Source organism: Musa acuminata, chromosome BXJ3-7, assembly GCF_036884655.1.
Source record: "Musa acuminata AAA Group cultivar baxijiao chromosome BXJ3-7, Cavendish_Baxijiao_AAA, whole genome shotgun sequence".
Classification (NCBI taxonomy): Eukaryota; Viridiplantae; Streptophyta; class Magnoliopsida; order Zingiberales; family Musaceae; genus Musa; species Musa acuminata.
Genome location: NC_088355.1, coordinates 3,956,024 through 3,974,480, shown reverse-complemented (window position 1 = coordinate 3,974,480; position 18,457 = coordinate 3,956,024). Strand labels below are relative to the sequence as shown.

Here is an 18,457-nt window from a genome sequence, read left to right as displayed (position 1 = left end):
AGTTGTTTGAATTAGATATTGATCGGAAGCTAACTATTATGCTGAGGTGAATCTTGTAAAAATTATGTGATGATTTGAATTATTTAACTTACACTTTTGAGAGATATAGTTTATTCCTCGTATACTTGAGGAGTCTTTTTATAGTAAATTCTGAATACAATTACTCCCACAATAAATGTCAATAATTATGATCGAATTAGGAATGTGATATCTTTCAATGCATTTAATATTATACCGAGGTATCGACGATGAGATGTCTATCACATGATGTTGAGGTACTCTACCTATATATCAATATTATGTGAGAAAAATAAATATAAGAAATAAATTTTTTGAGTCAAATAATCCTTTGATAAAATATTAAAACACATGAGATGTTTATAAAATAAATCATTCTTAATTTACTAAAAATATTATATTTTAATTCATAACTTTCTAATTAATTTGAATCTAATTAGAACTTTAAAAATACTTATGCAAATATAAAATCTTATTTTGTGAGTGCATATTCTCATTGTTCAAGCTGGAATAATGATTTGAATCCAACCAAGGTCAGTCTCATTATTTATAGAGTGTTGATGGTGTAAAAAATAAGTTACTGGCATTCCCAACTATTAGAAAATTGTGGATCAGCATCTCATGCTTAGCAAAAAATAAAAACAAAATCAGATTTCCTAAAGTTATGTACTTGATTGTTATACGATGATTCGTGCAATCAAAAAAATCGAATGTATCGTGTGAAAAGTGTTACTTAAGGAGATCATATATCTTTGAAATTTTTAGATCCAATGGAAAGGATGAAGGAGGACTCACATACTCCTCTTTAGTGATGATTCACACGGTAGAAGCAGCGAGGACAATCCTCAAATTGCTATGGAATCTCCCTCTTTATGCGCACCACTAGGCTACCGGAGCTAAGGAGGGAGAAAGGAGGTTGAGGAGAATAGAAGCGGCGATCACAAAAAGTTATAGCCTATGAACCATGAGATTTTTCTTAATTATAGAGGTACATGCAGCTTTACTCTTGAATATTGAATCTCTATCTAATTATCTAATGATATTGAATTTTTATGAATATCTCATATCGGCACCTTTACTCATCGTAATATCCATCATATATGAGTAACCGTTTAAGCTCGATATCGAATTGGCCATGACCGAATCTTATCAAAAAAAATTTCTTGACTCAAAACTCGTTCTAATACTAGGAGAACTCCGTTTGATTACGCGTCTACTAGTCCGATCGTCGGCCACATGTGCCCGACGTTGTCCGTGACAGTCGACCAATCGATGATGTGTTGCCACGCAATGATTAAGTGCTCGTAGTGTAATCCTCTACCTATCATGTTTTGTAGTCTACATGGGTTCGAGAGAGGAGAGGAGACGGTAAGATGTGTGTAGAGGTCTTGCGTCATTTTTTGAACCTCCATCCACCTCAGTGTAGCTTCCTTTGGTGGCTTCTTCAGCTCATCGACATGGCTCAGTTAACAGAACCATGGATTCCCCCTGTTCTTGTTTCTTCTATGCTTGCTGGATACTGTTCTCCCTCAGAGAGATGCTGTTGTTTGCTTTGTGGTTAAAATAATCGAAGCAGTGATACTGAAAAGTAGAAAAAGTGGAACCATTTCTACACCAGCGGATCATCTTCCACAACCACTGAACACAGCAGAAAGAGCACGAGAGAGAAAGCTGAAACCAGTCGCTTACAAGAACAAATCATGAAACGAGAGAGAGAGAGATGAAGTGAGCTTCCATAGTTCCAGATACAATTAAGCTGTAGCGGTCTGGCCATCAGATGAAGCCCACATGATATCCTTGAGCGCAGGGCGGAGTTCGTCGCTGCAGAACTTCTGGTACTCCAGGGTGTCGCCGCCGTCCTTCCTGACCGCCACCACCAGCACCGACGAGGCCACGCTGAAGATGTCCGCGGCGACCGCGAGCTTCCCCTTCCTGCCCCGCCCCTCCCCTTCCAGCCTCACTCCGGTCGCACTGCTCTTCGTCACCCGGTACTTCCCTGCCGCTCTCGCCGCTACACCCTCCAGCCTCGACACTATCCCGCTCGCCGGCTCCCTCGTCGCGAACCTCATCTCCTCCTCCCTCCTTTCCCCTCCCACGAACAGCGGCGAGAGATCGAACCCCTCCGAGAACGATATCAGATGGAACGCGTTCAGCCGCTCGGGCTCCTCCCCTTCTTTCCCTGCACATTCTTTGTCGCCGGTCTCCTCTGCCGCCGCCGCCGCCGCTTCCGTCGCACGCACCCCCTTAGGTAGGGAAGACTTGTTGAACCACGGTGTCTCCATGAGCTTCTCGACGGTGATTCTAGAGTTGGAGTTCGGATCGAGCAGCCTGATCATGAGCCTTCGGGCGTCGGACGAGAACCACGGCGGGCAGCGGAAGTCGCCGCGGCGGATCTTCTTGTACATGGCGAGGAGGTTTTCGTCTTGGAACGGCAGAAACCCCGCGAGGAGGACGAAGAGGATGACGCCGCAGGACCAGAGATCGGCCTTGGCCCCGTCGTAGCCCTTCTTGCCGAACACCTCCGGGGCAACGTACGCCGGCGTGCCGCAGGCGGTGTGAAGGAGCCCGTCCTGCCGAACGTGGTCGGCGAAGGCGCTGAGCCCGAAGTCGGCGATCTTGAGGTTCCCCTGCTCGTCCAGGAGGAGGTTCTCCAGCTTGAGGTCGCGGTGGTAGACGCTGCGCCCGTGGCAGAAATCGACGGCGGAGACGAGCTGGCGGAAGTAGTGGCGGGCAGCGCCCTCCCGGAGCCTCCCGGAGCAGGCGACCTTGGCGAAAAGCTCGCCCCCGCGTACGAGCTCCATGGCGAAGTAGATCTTGGACCGGGTGGCCATCACCTCGTGGAGCTCCACGACGTTGGGGTGGCGGACCATCTTCATGACCGAGATCTCGCGCTTCACCTGCTCTATCATGCCCACCTGCACGATCTTCTCCTTGCCCACAACCTTCATGGCCACGTTCTTCCCGGTGCGGAGGTCCCGCGCGAGGTGCACCTTCGCGAAGCTGCCCTGCCCGATGACCCGTCCAAGCTCGTAACGCCCGTGGAGAACACTACGGCCCTCCGACGACGGCAGCGGCGGCGGCACCTCCTCCATCTATATGTACCCTTCCAGCTACGACCACCAAAAGCAACACAAAAGCAGAGGAAGAAGTTGGGGGCGATGACGACGATGGGCGGCGTCTACCCGTCCTCGACGTGTTTCCGGTGGCACCCTCTTCCGGCGAGCTTGTTGGGCTTCCGGCCGACTCCTAGCTCAGAGTGCGATCTCCGCATCATGCTTCTGCATTGCCTGACAGGGAGGCAACACCACGCAACCTGGTTCATCGAAGAGACCGAAGAAGAGGAACGGGGAGTTTCATAGCAGCGAGGCGGCGCAACAACATGAAAAGACCAAACTACCTCTAGGCTCCTTTCCACTGGGGACGACTTGTCGGGGCCAAATGGGGGGGTAGAATGGTCTCATGAGGGTGACTGAATAGGGTTGAAACGATCAAGACCGTCTCTGCCTTTGATCGGTGTCATCACAGCCGTCCGATGGACCGACGCACGTCCGTGTTGAGCGAGTGAAACCCAATGTAGTAATACTATGTGCATGGAAAGGATTTAATCTTCGCCTGGCAACGTTTCATTTCTCCTAACAAAAGGGGCTGAGATGGTGCCATGTAATGCTTTCTATGAATGCAATAACTAAATTTGATACTGAATTACCACAAAAAAAAAAATCTTATTTTCGTCAGAAATATTAGATAAAGAGAGCCACGGTTTTAGTAAAATTTTGAATTATAATGAACGCTTTGTATGGATGAAATGAATGACATTATAAGATGCTAATAGGATTAATAATGGACAACAATACAGTGTATCTGCTCATCTTGATTGAGCTTCATCAATGTTGCCCACAGTAGGAAGCAAAATGTCGGTGACAGGATCACAATTTAGCATGCAGTAACAGTAGCAGCTTAGTGTCTACCCACGTATCGATTTAAATTGTAACAGCTAATTCCGATTTTGATTTCAGTATCATCTCCATAGTCGATAAAGCCAGCTGCAGTAGAGGAATCCAAATTGTCTCCTATTCATTGTGCAATAAACCTGTTCATGGATGCTAGCTACTGATATAGAATCTAAGGTTGGTTTCCTTGTTTATTTCATGATAATATAGAAGAAGAGTTGCAGGCTACAGGCATCCACTGACAAGGTTATGGCAGGAAACTGGGGGAGGCTCTACCTGGGGAAGAACAACTGGGATATCTACAACTGACATACTTTCATTGGCTAATCATTCTGTCTCTTTATCGATGATAGATACAAATAGGCAACTGGTCGATTCTTACATTTACTACACCATTTTATGTTAGAGTTCCTCGACACTCAAGATTGCTCGAATGGCAAGAAGACAAAACCCGAGTCAGAATTCAGACAATTATTGAGAAGAAGACATAATTCTGTGATGCCAAACGTTTGTGGTCAGAATGTTGTCAGCGTTTAGTTCCATCCGTGGCCCCAACTCTCGAGAGCCTGCATTCTGAAGGAGAGCTGAGAACTGCTTGTTTCCTGGTCTTCTTCAAAGAATCCACTGTGGGCTGTGAAGGTTCCACTGAAATCTTTAGCTGTGATTGAACTGCATCAGAAACTTTGTGTGTGTAAGTCTAATATGATTCTATTTAACATAAACGATAGGACAAAACAAGAAACGAGATTCTATTGCCTCCCATCTTCCATTTGAGAAGGAAGCAGCTTGCTCGCTTTGTTGCTCTATGATTGCCATTTCGTGGGAGGTTAGATGAATGGCATCGAATGGGGTGTTGGGGGACCAAATGGTTGGGAATCTTTGTGTCTCAAAAGAGCCGATGCATGCCATGTGATGCTGGAGCTTAGAAACCCTACGTTCTTCTCTCGCAATGGACTTTTAACAAACACCTAGTGCAACACTTTTGTCAGCTTTCTCAACCTCCAGGAGAACAACACATGCGGGCAAATCTGGTTTGGGATGCTTGAAAGCTTCTCCCATTGGACAAGGGGTCACGAGGCCATACTGCCTTCGCCAAGTGTTCCTAATGATAGGATCTGGTTTACTGCGTCAAAATAACTTGAAGAAAAGGTGCCAATCTTTGTGCTTTTGATCCATTCATCATCTCCTTCCTAGTCTCTTTGGTCAATGCATGCCCGGATTGATGAGAACAAGAGCACAAGTTGGTCTTGTTCTCCAGGGCAAACGTCATAGAGTGAGTTTTCTCGTCAACCAGAATCCTTGAAGCCTGCCTCTTGCAGCAACCCTGAGGTAGACTTGATCAAGCATATTATTGCAGCATAATTAATGTGACATGACAGTCACGGATTGATTGGTAGCAGAGCACAAGTTCGTCTTGCTCTCTGGCCTGCTCAATTCCTGCAAGAAACCTTAGCGTGGGTTTCTCTTTTGATTAAATGCCTCCCAAGTCTTCAACTTGCTGCAACTACTGCATGGATCAGCATAGATGACGCAGAAGATCCATGACTCAAGACTCTATTATTACTGACTTCAATCTCATTCCACGTCGATACCTACTTATTTGGGTTGTATGGAGAGCATCTGTCCGTCTCTGTATGTGTGCGTGCAGGATTCACAGCAGCCGGGCACGTATCAGCCTGTGGCAGGTGAAGAAGAAGAGGGCGCAAATAAGTAGTCTCCATTGTCCATTGTTGATGGTACAAACTTGGGTATCTCAGTCATCAAGACTGTTACTTCTTTTTCCTGTGTGAACAGCACAAGTTCTTGGCTAGGGAATCACTTGGAAGAAAAGGTAGTAGAGAGATCCGCTAAGAATGGTTTTCTCGATGCCAAACTAGTCATTCTCTAGACATCATGTCACTTGTTGACGATGAGTCTCGAAAACCTCGAAGCCTGTTCGAGCTCAGATCACTCTTTTTATGGCCATTCGCAGCCCAAAATGGCACTCCGAAACCCCAACACAGAGAGAGAGAGAGAGAGAGAGAGAGAGAGTAAAGTAGATATGTAAAGTATTACATGTATATTAGGGATCAGTGACATGATTGTTCGTCCTAATCGGACCCAAGCTTGAGATGCATGGGCTGAATGACTGATTCGTGAATGGGTGGAAATTACCAGATGCATGCACTCATGCATGCACGCGGGTTGACCGCTTTTACAGTCACACCATGAATGTTGACTTCATGGCTTTTGGATTGAAATCTCGATTACGTTTCTCTACGTTTGATTATTTCTGTCTTACCTAATCCACGTGCTACCGCAGCCGCCAAGAAAAGTAAAATTAAGCTCACATCATCTCTCATTTACCGTGACAAATACCTCATAATGAGAGGGTCGTGATGTTGAACCAATTACTTTATTTTTTTTCATATATTTCATACATGTAATAAGAAAAAGAAACTAAATATAGACAGTATATAAAAAAATCATATTTATTTTTATTGGATAATTAAGAACCTGATCATATTATGTCTCTATTTAGCCATTGATTTTGTCTTCAATGACAGCAGAGTTTATTGACTTACCGCAACACCCGAATTTGAAGCAACTCCACTTAAATAACATTAAGAGAGAAAGATTATTTTATAAATTAAATTAAAATTATTATTTTTAAAAACAAATATTATACATTTGATTTTTTATAATTGTAATGCATCAATGAAAAATGTATAAATGAATTGAGTTTTGTTTCCTAAATGGAGCAATGAGACCCATGAAGGTGTGAGGACTTCATTCTAGGAGTTCATTATTCGATCCAAAGCAAACGAGTGTGATAGTTATTTAATTTTTTTCTATCATTTTTTCATTTATTCCGACGATGTTAATAGATATCATATCCATTTCTTCTTAGAATGGCTATAATTGCATTCGCTTGGATTATGACTCATGGTCAAGATTCAGGATGGGCACACGTTGACCTCACCCCGACACGAGGGTGGACTCACCATGACCTTTTAGACCCATCACTATGCCCATAATTTTTATTTTTATTTATTTTTAGCTGCACCAAATCATGCCAATTGTCTATTTCAACCATGATATACGAGGATAATATTGTGCACGTGCGAGATCCCACTTCAAGTTGCATTCCTTTGATCGATTTTGACTTGTTATTATTACTACACACGTGTGACCTTCCTCGAATTATTACTACACTTCAAGTGGTGCTTGGTGCATGCAACATCATGTTTTTTAGCTTAAATTAAAGGTACAAATGTAGCTCTTTATCTTGTTTTATAGCTTATTAGTTGATCTACCACAACACAATGAATCGAGCTGGCAAAACTGACTTGGCAAGGGTCAACTTATATTTCATCAGAGGAATGCATCTATGAATGATCTCTTGCTCCAAATGCTGATACTGTTTGCAATCCTGCGATGACCTCAGTTGAGGTTTGTCGGCCATGAATGGGCGGCGGTGGAAGTCAACAAGTCTTCGTTCTTCCCCTCCAATTATTTAGCCTTTTTTTGGATTGACTTCTTCACATGGCAACGGCCGACATCCCACCGTCTCCCTTTTCTCTGTCGGTATTAGAAGACCCGTCCTAATCCTTCCTCCAAGTCTTCCACCCATTCATGCATCCCCAGTCATCTTCTCTCCCTCTCTCTGTCAACCCTCAACGGGGCCTGCCCATGACGACAAGCGTGCACGTTTCATGGATGATGATGATAGCTCCAACTCTTGACCGAGTTCTTCGTTCTGATTCCAAGGTGTTTTATGTCTATTTATAGTGCTCAATCCGTCCCCTCCCACTTCTCAGACCTGTTATCATTCATAGAAGCACAGGTTTATTAGTTAGTCACCAGCTTACCTTGCCTCCTACTTTTATTATGGGGTCAAGTTGGTTGAATTGCCCCTCTCTTAATCTCGACCTCAACGTCGGCTTGCTCCCGTTTCCTGTCGATTCTCCGGTGAGTGCAATCGGTCTTCCATCTTCTTTCTGAACAGTTTTTGATTCATTTTTGTTGATTAGTCTGTTCTTGATGGGTTGTGCAGAAAGCTGTTTCGGCCGTGGAATCCAAGCATGTCGACAAGAAGGTGTCGATCAAAGAAGAGAAAGCTGTGAGTTCTTATCGATTAGCTGCTGAGTTTATATATGTTACGGAGTTCTGATGATGTGCCACCTTCTGTCTCTTAGATTAAGGCTCTTGAGGCGGAGCTCGTTCTGGCAACCGAAGAGAACAAGAAGCTGAGTGAAGTGCTCGCGGCCACGATCGCCAGCTACAGCGCGGTTCGGAAACAGCTGATCGAGCAGATGAACACCCCTCCCCCCGAAGGAGGGTCTCGATCTAACTCGCCGCCGGGAAAGAGGAAGAGCGAGAGCCTCGATGCTAATATGGAGAGCACGTCGAGCGAAGGCTCCTGCAAGCGAGTTAGAGACGACTGTAAACCCAAGGTCTGGAAGCTCCATGTCCGCTCCGACCCGTCTGATACAAGCCTCGTAGGTTCCACAACCTTTCTTTCTTCTTCTTCTTTCTTTCATGTTCCTGGATCGAAGCCGACATCTTCTTCGGGTCTTTAGGTCGTGAGAGATGGGTATCAATGGAGGAAATATGGGCAGAAGGTGACCCGAGACAATCCATGCCCAAGAGCTTACTTCAGATGCTCCTTCGCCCCTTCTTGCCCAGTTAAGAAGAAGGTGCAGAGGAGCGCGGAGGACACGTCGATCTTAGTGGCGACGTACGAAGGCGAGCACAACCATGACCTGCGTTCTCGGCCTGGAGCTCCCAGTCTGCGTCCCAATACTGCAGCACCTGACCTCAAGTCATCAGGATCGCAACCGGAGATGGAGTCGCAGGAGTTCCAGCGCAGTTTGGTGGAGCATATGGCTTTCTCGTTGTCGGAAGATCCAGCCTTCAAGGCTGCACTGGCCACCGCCATCTCCGGGAAAATGCTTCCCCTGCGAACTAGCTAACTCTCTGCTCCTCGAGATGACTGAGGTGATGCCAAAAGTTTGGTTTCTGTTCTTATCAGTTGAAGTAGACGATCCACCAATCCACAGACTGAGTTTGATTCGGAAGAAGAAGTTCCGAGTTGGACACACCGATCGATCGATCCCGAACGAAACTTCCTCTCGGAACAAAGGTCAAAAACACGTGCTGTTGACTTCTCGGTCAATGATGCCAGCCAAGGAAGTTTCGCAGTTGCTTATCAAGGCGATGTCGTTGTAAATGCTTTAAAAATTGTGTCGGTATGATAATGGACATCCAGCCATTGATTTGTGTATGATGAATACGAATGCGAATACAAATGTGATACGCAATGGATATTAGTTAGTCAACATAAAGTGAAATCTAATTAAACAACTGTTCGATTAAGTTCTATAATCTGATAAATATATGCAAGAAATATAATGATTTAAGGGATATACATCTAAGTTAGCGAAACCTTGTGATTGGAACCCAACATATAACTTTGGGCCAATCTGCTCAATTAGAAGCCCAATTATCACCCAAATTTCCCAGTCTTCTCCCCGTATAAAAGGAAAGGCGCTTCCATTCATCCCGCCACTTCGTCGTCTCGAGGGATTGCGTTGCACGGCATTCACCGACAGGAACACCAGATGCCGGAAAGATGGCATCGCTTCCCCTCTCTTAGGGCTTCGATTACTTCTCTATGGATTCCACCGCGTTGTAATCCTTCTCGCCTTTGCTGATCTCTGTAGCCGAAACACAAGACGATTGGCCAGAACCGCCCTATCCCTCGATGGATCTTTATGAGGAGCGGCAACACCATCAGGTGTCTCCTTCTTGAGCTTAGTTTCGATTGGCCTTATTTCTTCGTCTTCTTCTTGTAACTTTTGGTTGGTCATACTCGTCGTCTTCCTTCTTCTTAGGGTTTTGGGGACGCGTGTTCGTTTTCTTTGGTTGGTTGAACCAAACAAAAGAGCGAGGGACTAATCGCATGATTGGACAATCACTTGAAATAGAGCAGGGAGGTATTCCTAAACATTTGTAGTTACTACAGTCTTTTTCTTGGTTAATTGCCCAATTGCTTATGCACTGGACTGCAACTTCAATCGCATAAATCATTAAAATGGAAATAACAAAAAACTATTGGATTATGTCAATAGTCAGCAAATAGCAAAGGTTAAATAATTATATTGACCTTCCAAGGAGCTAAATCATCTCAATCTTTTGAAGCTTAAACTAGAATAGCCATTGAGATTCATATGAAATATTTCCTAATCAGCCTTACATGATATTTAAATCATAATATTCAGGTATATCCTTTATTTATATTGGGATAATTAAGAACTGAAACACACTTCCACCTTTTTTGGTACTTTTAATTTTTCTTGAACAGGTAACATAAGGATTAAATGACAGATGAAAAATGTACTTACTTTAAACTTATAATGTCGCCATATCTCTCTTTCTTTTTTTTCCAAACAGAAAAGTTAATGCATTGCTTCACAAAGAGGATACAACCTGTGCTTTGGAGATCAACACACACACACACACACAAAGGTAAATCTCACCGTTTACCCATTCATTAGCTAATGCATTTAGAACTGTCCTTTACTAGCATTTCAACCAGGTAGTCAGTTTAAAGGTTGGCACACGTGTTTTGATGCCTGCACTTGACTACTATTCAAGCAGGTGGGGGGATACACTATGAGAAAAGCACTGCTTTTTGTTTTGTTTCAGTGCATGAACCTTTAAAATTTCCAAAGCCAATCAAGTATGCCTGCCTTTACCTAAAGGGGTTCAGCACATTGTGGATGTCGGACACAAACTACATCTGAACAATAGGGGACAATTGTCTCAACCAATCAGACCCTGTATAGTGTCTACTAGTAATATGATTGAAGGTTCAATATGAATATATGGCTGTGACTGCAATCCCCCAACCAATCAACCAATCTTTGTGCCAGCTATTTTGTGACTGTGACTGCTGAATTATTCTCTGCAAATTGATACATATGGCACTGTCTTTGCCTCACTGATGAGGGACTTGTTAAATCTAAATCTGAGCAATATTTTATAATAAAGCAACTAGCTTAGCCAATTATTAAATTTCGAGTATCAAGATGAATGATATAGAAGTTCAATGTGATTACATGTTTTCCCTCTGACATAACAAAATCAGTATGTTAAGAGGAATCCTAATAGATAAATATCTCTCCATCAATAGAAAATTGTCACAAAAAATATAAAATAATTGGTAACTTAGAGCATTAACCTTCACATCTCAGAACTTGCTGGACTTGTAATTTGCTGTTGTTTTCACTCGAAGTAGCAGTGAGCACAGCAAATCTTAAATGGTTGAGTCATGGATACTATCAATATGCCTATTATAACACACTTGGTCCCAGATTTATAGTTGGAGATTACTAAATGTCAAGATGCCAAATAGAAAAGATTCCAACGTCTGAGTTCAGGTTAAATTATCTTACTTGTGACTATGGGAGATTGCTCAATGGGTGTTTGCCCAATTCGAAGCATATGCATGTGAATTGCTAAACTTTTAATATGAGACTCTTTGATCCAACAAATCAAGAATGTCGAGTGTGATAGTTTGACCTTTCTTGAATTTTGTTCTGTGAAATTCATATTCAAATTAATTAGATCTGGCAGGCACCAGTTTGTTCCTGAGTGCAAAAATTTAAATCTACATTGGTTTTTACAACACATCTCAAGGAAAAAAAGACTTTTCCTCTCAAGCTGTTCCCTCTGAACTTTACCACTGGAAGAAGTAAAAAACTGAAAAGCTTTTTGCAGGTAATCGAAGACACTTGAACTGGGAGAATAGGGAAAGAAACCCATAGTAGAAATTGCTGTGGTAGCAGGCTTGCTACGTCCAGGTGATTGCCGTACCACCGTGTTGATCCATAATCAGATTATTCTTGATTTGTAGTCAGTATTGGCTGTATAACTCTTAGCATTCCTCCGAGCTCTACTGGCACCAAAGGAATGAGGGAATGAAGCACATCGGTGATCAATGGCCTGTAACTAGGTTCCTGCTGGACACAGAGTACAGCAACGGCAGCAACCTGATCCATGCCACCATCTTTGTTAGAGGAAACAAAAATCTGCTTATGGGAAGTATGAATCAAGAGGAAAAGACACCTGGTATAAGTGTTTCAGATCCATTGTATCCCTGATAACTGGATCTACTATATTTGGAACTTTCGATCTGTCAGTGAGCTGGGGCATGGCCTGAAGACAAACAAGTAAAACCATTGAGCACTGTCTTGGAATAGATGCAAAAACTTGCTGGTATTTCTGCCATACCCAAGTCACAATTGACTGGCACTGAGATGATTCCAGCTTTTCAACTGGTTTTCTTCCCATCAGAAGCTCCAACAGCACAACTCCAAATGCATAGACATCACTTTTCTCAGTGAGCTTACCTGAAAGAACTCAGAATTATTTCTGTCCTACATCCATTATGTAGCTTCTGGTTTCTTAGTACGATCACTAACAATATCAGTTGCTATGTTTTGACATCAAATTAACACCTGTGGTTAGCAGGAGAAAGAAAAATATACAGAAACAGAACAAGAGGAATCGAGTACCATCTAAAAGGTACTCTGGAGCTACATATCCAAGAGTGCCGGAAAGCTTTAAAGTGCCTTTGTTATGGTTTCTACTAAGCACTGCAAGGCCAAAGTCCGAAATCTGTAACCAGAAGCAATTCATTACTGAAAGATGGCAGATGACGCAGATGCTAAGAAAAATTGTTTAAAGATTGCATTTACCTTGGCATTGAAGTCCGAATCTAGGAGTATATTGGATGATTTCAAATCCCTATGAATCACCGGTGGGTTACAATGTTCATGAAGGTACTCCAATCCTCTGTTTGCCAGATCATATGAATGATTAATACATGGGAAAAAATGATATTTAGAAGCCGTGTTGAGATCTAAACCTTGCAATGTCAAGTGCAATCTTCATGCGAAGATGCCAAGTTAAAGCTGATCCATGGGATGGTCCTGCAGATATAAAACAAACAAGACACTCAAGATTTCTGCCTTCATGCCATTCCAACTGGAACACAATAAGAAATGTACCATGCAGCTGTGTTTCCAAAGATCCATTTTGCATCAACTCGTAAACGAGCAGCCGGGTTTCTCCATGAACACAGTAACCCAGAAGAGGAACTATATTGGGATGCCGAACTCTTCCGAGCAAATCAATTTCATTCTGGTAGAAGTCAAGGCATATAATCAAACTAGAGAACAGGAACCGAGGTCGAGAAAGACAACGGTACTCGAGATTCTAACCGCGAATTCTCTCTCGCAATCCTGCCCGCAGCCATCTAGTTTCTTCACTGCAGCAAAAACCTCCCTGTTGAAGGTAGCTTTATACACATGGCTGAATCCTCCTTCCCCCAAGATATTACTCACGCTGAATTTGTTGGTTGCCGACTCCAGTGATGCATAGTCGATGGTTGGCAGTAATGTTTTCTTGCTCGTCATCTTGAAGGAGTTCAACTTGCTCAAGACTGGGCCAAATGTGAGTCCACCAGCAGCGTCTGTTGCGTTGTGTGGATGCTGGAATTGTCAAGAGTGCAATACACACCCAAAGAGAACAGTTTCCACGGTTTCGTATATGCTAAGGATGTCAGAAAACAAACCTGAACTCTCAATGTCTTTGGAGTCGAGCATTTGGCGGCTCCGCCGCCAAAAGAACCAAGCACAAAAAGTGGATGATATGATTGCTATAACGGCGACGGAGGCGAGCACGATTGCTACGGTCAATTCTTTGTGGTAATGGTGATGGTGGATCTGCATCACTGCTCTCCAAAAATAAGACCATCATTGAAGGTTGATCTCTAAAAAAACTTAATTTTTCGAGTCGGACGAGAAAAAAAAACAATCGAACATCGAGAGGATGAAGGAACTGAGAAGCCAAGCAAGAAAAGAATGGAACTTGAACACTCTGATGCAAGATGCAGGAGAGAAAAGATGGAATAAAATTCAGAATAGCATCATAGAGACAAGATCTTGAAACGCCATGATCTAAAGCTACCAAATCACAAGGAAAAATGGGATCTTTCTCAGTAGAAAAGGGAAAAAAAAAGATGGAGGGAGTCGACGCCGACACCCGGTGAACTCCGAACCAAGTAAACCTTGAGCACCAAAGAGACCACGAACGGGAGTACCTGCAGGTGCTGGCGCCAGGAACGAGGAGGACAGAGGAAAGGCCTGGTTTCGAAGGGAGGAGAGGGGGGACAGTGCCGGAGACCCTTCGGCGTCGGCTTCGGCGAGAGACATGAACAGAAAGAGGCCAAGGATCCAACTACAAGGAAGAGGAAGAGGTGCCGGCGGCCTCCCCATGTCCCCTCTTCTGCAAGAAAGAAGTCTCGAGGAGGTCTCCGACGGAAGCGGGGAAGATAAAGTAGCGGCAGGATGGGTAGGAGATCCAAATCACGAAACCAAGGTGAGTAACCCAGTTTGAATCCCTTGCCTCCTCCTCCTCTCTCTCTCTCTCTCTCTCTTTCCCTGTTTGAAGAAATAGGATCTATATTGGTAATCTTGGTTGATTTTTTCCTTTTTTTTATCTTAAAAGTGGGAAGGATAGGGACACTTTTCACGGAGAATAGGAGACCAGGTATATGTGTGGGGTTTAGATACAAAATCCCAGATCATATTGCAGTTACATAAGCAAAGAACAAGAGGAAGGGATAGAAAGCATCAAGGTGAGGGAGGTTAGAGGGAACACTATTAATTTCAGGGATATAGAGAACCCATATGCAGGTATAATGCTATTTAGCATGTCAAATCACATTGATCATGTAGCAGTTACATGAGACAAGAGCGAGAGAAAGAGAGAGTAAACTAATATGAAACATTTTCTTTCTAAGTGAAATCCTTAATTAATTTAACTTTTTTTTGCCAAATACCATATCTAATTTTGGCAAATATGAGTTGGAACAATAACAAGAATATTTCTTTAGAAAATATATAATTAGACTCATTCATGAATGTTTCAAATCTAAAACCTCCATGTGGATAAGAGTTATGCTCTATTTCAACATAGCTAGTACTTGTTTTATATATATATCCTGGTAGATTAATTCATAGAAAATATTGAATGTTTGATTTTGTTTTTTCACATCTTACTCTTACCTTTTATCTTAATCATTTGTCAATTTTGAAATGAAAGACATCATAAAATTGATTTGACCAACATAAAAACACAAAGGATGTGATGAATAAATGATTGAGATGTGAGAATCTGAAAGCTATATCCTACATATTATCATGTAGATGTAGAGATTAGCACATCACTTTAAAACTGCATGCAAGCCATTGAGCATCATTTTATCCTTCCAAAAGAAAGTCATTTCTACTTGTTGATTGGTTTTAGTTACATAAATAAATAAATATGGCCTACATATCTGTCAAAGAGCCTTTTGTAATTGATAATAAGATATATTTATATACACACATACATATATAAATTTAACTATACACAGGTAAAAGGAGCAATGTTGGCATCAACATGTTCACCTGTTCAGCAGCCTCACGAGCTGTGTATTCTAAGATGACAGTGTCCACATTGGACAAGAAGTACATATAGTCTTTGTATTATGGCTCATAATTTTTCTTTTGGGAATCTGCTGAGATCATGCAGCAACAGCAGGCTGCCTTGATCATACATGGTACTCTGCATTCACTCAACAACTGTTACTTTCTGAGCCATTGTAACAGCTTGCACTCACAGTTCCCATGAGTGTGTCTCCTCCAAAAGCAGGCCACAAAAGTTTCTTCTAAACTTTAATCCCAAAAGTTTAAGCTATTTCCACTTTTTTTTTTTTTAATCTTGATTAGTAATCTGTTTTGAATTAGGAAAAAATACATACCATAAGATTAATTTGACTAAAACAAGCAGACAATTAAGATGAGAAAAAATTGAGGGTAGGATGAAGGAGATAAATAGTTTTGAGACAAACAATTACATGCTCTTATGGAAGCATGTAAGTTTGGAATCTTCAATAGATAAATAGTGTGTCGGATCAAAATGGACCCAATCAATCAATACAACTATGAGAGATAATTGAGCCAACCAAAGTTCAACTCTCATTCCCAAAGCAAACCCTAATGATTTCAATGTCATAGTTTCCATCCATTTCCTCCTAGGAGACACCTTGTGCACACATGTCAAGACCACTATGCCCTGATCTGAATATATATACAAATATATTAAGGAGAGAAAAAAAATGTGTGTGTGAGAGAGAGAGAGAGAGAGAGGTAATATTCCGTGTGTGCCTTGGGGATGCAGTGGTTGGAATCTTAGCTCAGGAAAATGAACACCATCACCTACCTGGTTTGATATTGATACTGCCAACTTGATGACAGGCCACATCTGCTAATTGCCTGTTGGCCTAGATCATCATCATTATTTTTATTTCTATTATTGTTCTTATTGATCTGCATCACACATGACATGAATCCTTTCATCTACAATGCAGCAAAAGGGTCATCAGGGGCTACCTTCTCGATCCAAATCTTTTGATCTGTTCAAGGAAGCAGGTATCGAAAGGAAGGATTCACGCATCAGCTAATCCTATAGCTGCTTTTGGACAAGCATATGGAGCCTTGGCATGCAAGAAACAACAATCCCCCTACGTCAGTAAGAACCATTATTTCCGTTCCATTATAAGTTAGGATGATGCTTAAGAGACTTGACATTTATCATGTTAATCTAATGCAGGTGCCATATATTTTGTGATGTGAAAGAGGTTAAGAATGAAGCATCGGTGATACAAAACTCAGGAACAGGTATTGGACACATTCAACAACCATAATGATTTCACTAATTTACAAGACGTTTGGTTAAGGCACTAATCCTCCTTTGGCTTATTATGTGTCTGTTTGCTCTCTTCCTTCACGGCGGATGACTATCTAAAGTTAGAAATAATTAGATTATCTCGTCTAGGGGAGTTTAATATGTATTAAGAATAAGATACATGTCAAAGGACACGTTGTTTGCTGATCCAAATAAAGAGCAACCGACAAGGAAACACAAATTAGAATTAGCCTAATCTAATCCACTTTCTTTTTTTTAAATCTCTAACATAGGTCTTATACTAACTATTTACCGTTGGCAAGGACTCCATTGTTAAATATATTTGGGTAAGAACATACTTTGCCCATGAGCAATCAAAATGAAAGGAAATGAACTATCTTGCTAATTATAGTTAGATCTCTTTAGCAATCTACTCTCTAGGTTTAAAAAATTTACATTGAAATTCTTATAGTTATGAAAGTGAAACGTTTAGCCTCATTTATCTTAATATCATCGACTTTACTAACAGAAGATACAACACATGTACGAATGACACGGAAAAGATGGGCAAGAAAATGGTTCCAATATCTCAATTGTGTTTTCTTTTATTATACCATAATTAAAACTTTTTAGTCAATTATTGTGATGATGGCGGGCGACGATATCATCGACGGTCATGGGTGGTTATTGTGGTGGTAGTTGACGAGAATAATACTGTGATTAGCCTTGTCGATGTCGATTCAGACATTGACGATCGAGGATAGGGCGACGGTCACGGTAGCAATAGCGGTTTGATGATAATGGTGGTGGATCTCGGGCGTATCCTTAGAGACAGACGTGGTAGAGTCCAAGAGGTGGAGCCTAGGGACTTCTGTGGCTTCTTGCCAAGGGATGAAGAGGAAGAGGAGGGAGAGCGATAGTGGGAGATAAGGCAAAGGGAGAGGACGAGGACGATGACTACTCTATATGATCCTGTATCTATGTCGGCGTCGCTCTACATCTGTGTCAACAGGAGGTGAGGCAAAGGTCTTACGTCCTGTTGATGCAAATGTAGAGTGGCATAAAACCGGCATAAATGCATCACCTCCCCCCTATGTAGATGCAGAGTGGCGTCGATGTAAATATAAAACGGGCATGATACATATGCAGGATGATGCAAAGCGACTATTGTCCTCTTCCTCCTCTCCATTTGTCTCACCTCCTATCGTTTTTCTCTTTTTTCTTCCTCCTCCTCCCCTTACAAGAAGCCATGGAAGTCTCTCAAGCTCTACCTCCAGGATTCTACCTTGCCCGTCTTCAAGAATATCATCGAGATCTACTACTATTATCATCAAACTACCACCATTATCGCGGTTGTCGCCCCCGCCTCGATCGTCGATGTTCAAATAAGCATTGATAAGGTCGACCATTGCGTCATTCTCGTTGACCACCACCACAACAGCCACTTGCGACCCTCGATGGTATCGTCGTCCACCACCACAATAAACGATTAAGATGTTTTAATTATAACATAACAAAAGAAAATATAACTGGGATGTTGAATTTATTTTTATTTTTTTACCTATCATTTTTGTGTTATTACTGTATATTATCATGTGCTGTATCTTTGTTGATAAAACCGATGGCGTCAGGATAAATTGAGTAAAATATTTTATTTTTATAATTATAAGAATTTTAATATCATTTTTTTAAGTTTAGGGTCTGGGATA

The 18,457-nt window shown here is 42.1% G+C and overlaps 3 protein-coding genes and 1 long non-coding RNA gene across 5 annotated transcripts; 2 read left to right on the top strand and 2 right to left on the bottom strand.

The window, feature by feature from the left end:
• Nucleotides 1-1,607: 1,607 nt before the first annotated feature.
• On the bottom strand, nt 1,608-3,342 carry LOC135643681 (CBL-interacting protein kinase 6-like). The gene has a single exon (XM_065160960.1). The coding sequence runs from the start codon at nt 3,108-3,110 to the stop codon at nt 1,770-1,772; it is 1,341 nt and encodes a 446-aa protein (XP_065017032.1). The 5' UTR covers nt 3,111-3,342; the 3' UTR covers nt 1,608-1,769.
• A 4,417-nt stretch (nt 3,343-7,759) lies between these two features.
• Nucleotides 7,760-9,275, top strand: LOC103990571 (WRKY transcription factor WRKY71). Its single transcript, XM_009409759.3, has 4 exons — nt 7,760-7,919; nt 8,005-8,070; nt 8,147-8,449; nt 8,531-9,275. Exons 1-4 carry the CDS (start codon nt 7,839-7,841, stop codon nt 8,921-8,923), a joined length of 843 nt encoding a protein of 280 aa, XP_009408034.2. The 5' UTR covers nt 7,760-7,838; the 3' UTR covers nt 8,924-9,275.
• A 2,230-nt stretch (nt 9,276-11,505) lies between these two features.
• On the bottom strand, nt 11,506-14,293 carry LOC103990572 (probable receptor-like protein kinase At1g80640). The gene is made up of 10 exons (XM_009409760.3): nt 14,119-14,293; nt 13,591-13,749; nt 13,238-13,488; nt 13,025-13,157; nt 12,883-12,946; nt 12,713-12,809; nt 12,530-12,632; nt 12,246-12,364; nt 12,081-12,170; nt 11,506-12,004 (listed from the first exon to the last, which is right to left on the bottom strand). Exons 1-10 carry the CDS (start codon nt 14,291-14,293, stop codon nt 11,852-11,854), a joined length of 1,344 nt encoding a protein of 447 aa, XP_009408035.2. The 3' UTR covers nt 11,506-11,851.
• On the top strand, nt 14,258-17,004 carry LOC135642018 (uncharacterized). 2 transcript variants are annotated; one of them, XR_010497853.1, is made up of 3 exons: nt 14,258-14,396; nt 16,432-16,588; nt 16,674-17,004. It is a non-coding gene; the product is annotated as an uncharacterized LOC135642018 (long non-coding RNA). The 2 variants fall into 2 exon arrangements; XR_010497852.1 differs by having other exon boundaries at nt 16,432-16,592.
• Nucleotides 17,005-18,457: the final 1,453 nt, after the last annotated feature.

Excerpts from the sequence above, each read along its gene's own strand:
- LOC103990572 (XM_009409760.3), bottom strand. The coding sequence starts at position 14,293 with ATGGGGAGGCCGCCGGCACCTCTTCCTCTTCCTTGTAGTTGGATCCTT. Across the intron at positions 13,750-14,118 it reads CCTGGCGCCAGCACCTGCAG|TGATGCAGATCCACCATCAC; the intron begins GTACTCCCGTTC and ends TTTGGAGAGCAG. Across the intron at positions 13,489-13,590 it reads CAAAGACATTGAGAGTTCAG|ACGCTGCTGGTGGACTCACA; the intron begins GTTTGTTTTCTG and ends ACAACGCAACAG.
- LOC135643681 (XM_065160960.1), bottom strand. The coding sequence starts at position 3,110 with ATGGAGGAGGTGCCGCCGCCGCTGCCGTCGTCGGAGGGCCGTAGTGTT.
- LOC103990571 (XM_009409759.3), top strand. The coding sequence starts at position 7,839 with ATGGGGTCAAGTTGGTTGAATTGCCCCTCTCTTAATCTCGACCTCAAC. Across the intron at positions 7,920-8,004 it reads CGTTTCCTGTCGATTCTCCG|AAAGCTGTTTCGGCCGTGGA; the intron begins GTGAGTGCAATC and ends TGGGTTGTGCAG. Across the intron at positions 8,071-8,146 it reads CGATCAAAGAAGAGAAAGCT|ATTAAGGCTCTTGAGGCGGA; the intron begins GTGAGTTCTTAT and ends TCTGTCTCTTAG.